Raw genomic sequence first — 6408 nt, 5'->3', positions numbered from 1 at the left:
TCCTCTGACAGCCTAAAAATAAATTATAATTATAACACATTTGTAACACAAATACGCTCCATTTGCGTGTCACAACACATTCCGTGTTATTGAAGGTAGGCATGACACACATTACATTAACTTTTGACAATCAACCCAGATTTGTGTAACGTGTTTAGTTGGTTAAGCCCGTCAGCATTTTAGGGTTGGACTAGGAGAATATTTTAGTCGTGTTAAATTGATAGGGAAGGTTAATAAGTTGTTTTTAAAATATGGAAAGGGTTTAAGGGTTTTTGTTCAAAGAAGGCATTATTTTTAATGTTTTCAAGTTTCTAGTTATTTTATTTCAGAAAACTGCTAGAAAATTAGAAATAAATATCTTTTCAGTCCATTTTCTTTGAGCTGTAAATTCTTAATCCTAGGATGCAAAGTTGTAGAATTTTGTAAGGTATTTAGTGCGTTTTGTTTAAGGCTCCAGCAGACCGGATGCGTATGTGTAGACGTAAGCGTAGACGTGCACGTAGACGTGCACGTACCATGAGTTGTAATGTATGGAAATGTATGAGACAGGCCACACCGCTTGCGTAACGACGCGCACGTCTACGTTACGCAAGCGGTGTGGCCTGTCTCATACATTTCCATACATTACAACTCATGGTTACGCCGTAACTACGCGCGTGACTACGACGTGGTTACGCATACGCATCCGGTCTGCTCGAGCCTTTATTGAATGTTTACTGGTATTTATTCTCCTTTACACTAACTTAATCTATTGTTACCTTACGTTAATCTGTCATTACCTTACACTAATAGATTCACATACGACATTATTATATAAGTAAATATCTACCCAAATTAAGGATTTCATACTAAATAAATAGTCCATTAATATTAATTATTATTAATTAATTCAACTGGAGCGTACAAGGACGGGGAAATTCGGCCATTCCTAAATGACTGGCTTCGCCGCTTGATATAATTTTCCCATCTTTTGTGCTAGCCATTACGGGCTACCATTATATGTGCACAGACAAGGCGATTCTTTTCGACATTTCTCGATGAATGAGATAGCTTTCGACGTCATTTGCAGGAGGTGTTAATGTTTGTCAACCTGGTAAAGGTCACGGGGTGTTTTGTACCCCAGGCGATTGTGTTTTGTTTAATTTTTTGAGTTAGTGGGTTTTTTGTCTATGTTAAAGATCTGTAGGATGCCTGACCGAGTAGAAAAAAAGATAGAACAAAATGTGATTCCTATTACTTTTTACTCGCCAAAAACAAATAGCGAAATACTATTATTATTTTTAAGTATTAATATATTCACACATTTTTGTGCTTTTTCTTTTATTACAATTTTATATAAATGGTTTCTCCATTGTTAAAATATATTATATGATCTTCATATTCCAAATATCTTTTGTATTTCACGAATTTGTTTTTTTCCTCCACCAATATTTATTTGGGTTCGTGCAATTTACCATTTTATATTATTTAAAATACTCCGAAAGAAAAAAAAGAAAAACGTCATAACGAGAAGGCTTAATTTTGTGTTTCGAAATTTTGTGTTTTTGATTTTTTTTTAATCCTGAATATGACGTGACGTTTACCAACCCACGTTTTGCCCGCGGGCCAAAGGAGAATGCCAAGATTCCCTACAAGACTCGGCCAAAACCGACAAAGATGAATTATATGTCATAAAAAAGGAAAGAAATCATAGAATTTAATAGTATAATTCGTTTTTTATTAGAAGTACACCAAAAAAAGTTATAGTTCTTTAAAGTCGACCACTTACTTAATACTTCTGATTTTAAATAGTAAATGATTAATTAAATTAATGACTTGTCAAATCATCTTTGCATACCTACAGGTCTTTTATAGTAAAAACACACACAAAACACAACAATACCTAACTACATTATTTTAAAATGTATCGAAAAAAAACCACATGTCATACTTTTTAACAATTTATTATTCATCAAATAGTATATCGTCATACTTAATTAATAAATCGTCTAAAAACTGGGCTGGAGGGGTTATATTTGTTTCATGCCTTGCCCAGCCAAGGTACCATAATATTGTCATTGTATGGGCACAGCAACCTACGGTTCTTCGTCCAACTATGCAATTACAACAGTAGTGTTCAACTGCCTCTCTCCCACTTACATTATTGTTAATTATGATATAAACATAATATATTTTTCGACTTATATGTCTGCTTTGAATTTTGCCTCTGAGAAGCCAGTGATTTTGGGAGAGTGACAATTCATCCCGCAGGTTGCTAAGATGAGCCTCTCTACACACTTCAATAGTATAGGAACCATTGTATCGAATATGTTCGCCATAATAAGACCGTGCTTGTTTTATCTGATAAGTACCACAAGCAATTAATATCAAGTCTTCCTGTGTGAGTTGAGGGAAGTTACTTATATTTTGTGAATCAACATTTATGTTTGTGAAATGTGCTCTCCTTCTATTGTAATTATTATTATTTATAAAATCAGCTAAAACATTATTTTGGTACATTTTTTGATTAATTATTTCTAGAATCTGTGCTGCATCAGTTCTGTCTGTATAACGACAATGAAACCGGTTTATCAATGCAGCAGCAATAGAAAAATCTACCATCAAATGAGATGATGCTCTATTAAAAAATTCATGGCGGAATATTTTAAATTGTTCTTTAAATATACCATTTACTGTTTCCACTACCCAACGGCACATGGTTACTGTCCTTGATCTATTTGCTGCTAACGTTGACAACTGTGTTTCATTCTCTTCTAATGAAAGTGGCATATGAACACTATAGTTACTATTTTCTAGAACTGATACTGCATCTCTAAAACCCCTATCCAGAATAAAAACATCACCATGTCGAAAATACTGCCTTAGCGGTTGAGACTCATTTATAAATTCATTTTGCATAATGTCACCATCTGATGTAGTTGCTGGATAGGGGCCAAGAACCTCTAAAATATACCCATCACAACACACAAACATAAATGGTTTCACAAGGTTCCTATACTTATGTAGAGAGTATGTATCCTTTTGATACTTATAATTTGAGCTTTTCTGGCAATATATATAAGTACCATCAACAATGACAATTGGTAATCTCTCCCCATTCTCATTAATACCTCCAAAAAGACCATTAGGGATTAAAAGATTTCTATTAGCAATCTCTGCCCTCGTCATATGGCTTAACCCTAAATGCATTGGCACAAAATCTTGTTGAAGCAACTCTCTTGCTTTGGACATTAAATTCTCCAAAGTACTGCGAGGCATTTGGAATAAACTGGCAATTCGCTCATTAGAGTCTCCATTTCTTAATTTCAATAATAATGCAGCTAGAGCAGTAGACCCTCTATGCATTTGAGATAACCTAGTGACTTCTGCCAACAATGTACGGAACTGCTCTTTGCTTATACCAAACCAATAATGTACTAAATGATTATCCATCATGTCAATATTTTCAAAATCAATTGATGTCTCTTTACTTAATAATGACACAAAATCATATATATATGCCTCTGTAAAGGTATGGTTCACTTCAATTTCATTTAATTGGTGCCATAAATTACCTCTTAAATGATAATTGCAGATGCGACAGTCAGCTGGAACATAGAATTTAAAATCTACAAAAAGTCTTATTCTTATAGATAATGGCACTACAAGTCTTTCAGCATGGTGACAACCAGGAAAAAAACAGCGGGCCTGCGAGTCTGATGCTCTCCCATACTGAGATAAAACAATTGTTGATACTTCTTGAGGGAGGGATGGAGAAGATTCAATTTGAACATGTTGTGTTACTTGCTCAGATGATGTACCCGGAATATCAGCAATAGATTCTTCAGATGTGGATGGTAGAGGTGGAACTGCAGATGATGTGGATGGTAGAGGTGGAACTGCAGATGATGTGGATGGTTCAGTGTAATGTTCAGCCAAACTATCACACCTCTGCCAACAAGGGTGACAAATCCGATCAGATGTACGTAGCTGCAATAAAATACAAAATAAATTATTAAATGAAATAAATAGCTATATGCCTTACCTGCTTATATGCTATATGTTTTACATAAGTAAGAGATAATGAAAGATTTGCTTAACATTTTATAGCATTTTGATAAAATATTAACATGAATACATACTGAGCGTGGCAAAATCCTCTCTGCAACAACAGCCCTTATGCGTACTTCTCTTTCAGTATTGCTTGATAATGTATGGGCTCTTGACCGATACAAAGACCTCCCACAGTGTACACATACGTTCCTATGCCCTACAGTATGTGTAAGTGGTCCTGGTGCTTCAATTGATTGATGTAGTAGCAACCAACAAGCATGACACACAACGCTATCCCTCGGTATCTATAAAAAAAAGAAACTTAGATTTTTCAAACCACTGATAATGAGCTATAAATAAATTATTGGATGGGTTAAGTTGATACGTTTTTTTATAATGAGCTCAGTGGCATGTTTACATTTTACACATAACATCGTGTTTCGCTAGTTAGGTTTTAAGTCCCATGTGATAGGGGGCGACGCTATTGCCATTAACCGGATAGAGTATATTATTTTGTTTGTAACATGAAGCAATCGCAATGACTATACTATTACAATATTCACAATAAATAATAAAACACAACTTACATCGGTAATAGCATTTTGTTGCTGGATCAATCGCCGAATGTCTTCAGTCTCAGTTTCTAACGAGTATCGACGCATCCGAAAGATATTTAAACCACAATTGATGCAGCGGATCATGGTTAATAGATTACAGCTTCAGATATCCACGTGAGAAAAGCCAGGTCAACAAATCGGCTGGTTCAAATGTTCAGTTGGGCGGGCCGAGTCAGCGAGTAATACAGGTTCAGGTTCAGTTTTAACAGCCAAGGTAGTCGCAAATGGTAGAAGAAAAATCGGAATCCAGAAACACAGCAATAAACAATACAAAACTCAAAAGGAAATCGGAATACTTCGTCACTCGGAAACGCGGGAGGAGAAGTGTTAAAGCTTTTTGACAATGACGTGACTGTCAAAAAGTTTTATTCAGTGCTGCCAGCGCTATAATGACATGATTAGATTAACGGTATCAACGGTATCAATAATCGATTTTTATATATTAACAATAAAAATATGATTATATTCAGAAACATAACTTATTATTATATTATTCATTATAATAGGGATTACTGCGTAATAAATTCACTTGCGCATCTTCTCGTAATGATATTGTTATTGTAATCGATTGGCAAGTGCAATTTCGTTTCGATATTGTTATTTTGGTCTTGGTAACATTTCTTTCAAATAGTGAAATCGTTGTGACATGTGTTGATAAATTAAATTACTATTTAAAATTACTTTTCAACGGTGTACTTCTACAGATTTTGATTATGTTGTATAATTCTTAATGTTTTTTAATACGAATGATCATAATTATAGAAAATCTGTCGGTCTTTATATGATTCGGGCCTATTCTTGGCATTGTCCTTTCCGGGTTACTCGTTTACAATGGGAATATTAAAATAATAGGTTATTTTTATCGTGGGTATGTTAATTATATTTTATTTATCTCTTGCCTTATAAACGCGTGAATTGCTGACCACTGCACGTTCCTTGCGTGATTCATTAATTTTTTTAGTCGATTTTCTATATCAGCCAGATCACCTTTTTTTTTTTTTTTTTTTTTTTTTTATCGACGTAAAATCATCAAATGACCCCTCCCGCTGTGGGTTAGCAGCGGTGAGGGAGTGTCAGACTCTTACTGACTAAAATCGTCGTGTTCCGTCATAGGCCTTTTATGTACCAGGGCCGCGGTATCTCTTTCGAACAACCCGCAGCCCCGGCAGGCCTTGGCCCTGCTGGGCCCCGCTGGGGTTGCTGACGTCTCTTTGAGGAGCGCGTGGAACAACGCGCGCCGTCGACACGGGTCTGTCGTCTAGGAAGACAGAGGGACGATGAGCCACCCGAACTCACCGCCCACAGACCCACGCCTACGGTGGCCGGGAGTCATCTCGCGACACCCGGCGCCCATGGTGTCTACCTGGTCCAGCGCGGCGGCCGGGATGAGAGGTGCGGACTCTCTGGCGTTCCGCCTCCTCCTTCTCGAGCATGACCGCTTCGCAGAAGGAGGCGACGGCATCCCATTCCCTCTCGCCCCGGACCATGGCCTGAACCAGGGCCGGACGCGAGAGGTCGCCGCCGCCCAAAGCCTCGACGAGGACCCGGCGGTGCCCCTCCCATGCGGGGCACACCTGGACTGTGTGGTCCACCGTGTCCTCGGGGCTGTCCGCACAATGGTGACACCCGGGCGCCTCCTCACGACCGATGCGGTGCAGGTACCTCCCGAAACAACCGTGTCCGGTGAGGACCTGCGTCATGCGGTACGTGAGGGCGCCGTGACTCCTCCCGAGCCACTCCTCAAAGAGGGGACTTACCG

General features: G+C 37.9%; 1 protein-coding gene across 1 annotated transcript; it reads right to left on the bottom strand.

Annotated features, from left to right (window-relative positions):
* Nucleotides 1-1927: 1927 nt before the first annotated feature.
* LOC124634730 lies at nt 1928-5237 on the bottom strand. Its single transcript, XM_047170391.1, has 3 exons — nt 4620-5237; nt 4122-4337; nt 1928-3969 (listed from the first exon to the last, which is right to left on the bottom strand). Exons 1-3 carry the CDS (start codon nt 4731-4733, stop codon nt 1945-1947), a joined length of 2355 nt encoding a protein of 784 aa, XP_047026347.1. The 5' UTR covers nt 4734-5237; the 3' UTR covers nt 1928-1944.
* Between the last annotated feature and the right edge of the window lie 1171 nt (nt 5238-6408).

The sequence above is a fragment of the Helicoverpa zea genome, chromosome 11 (genome assembly GCF_022581195.2).
Source record: "Helicoverpa zea isolate HzStark_Cry1AcR chromosome 11, ilHelZeax1.1, whole genome shotgun sequence".
Lineage (NCBI taxonomy): Eukaryota > Metazoa > Arthropoda > Insecta > Lepidoptera > Noctuidae > Helicoverpa > Helicoverpa zea.
Note: the sequence above shows the minus strand (reverse complement) of the source record. Positions and strands in the feature narration are given on the sequence as shown.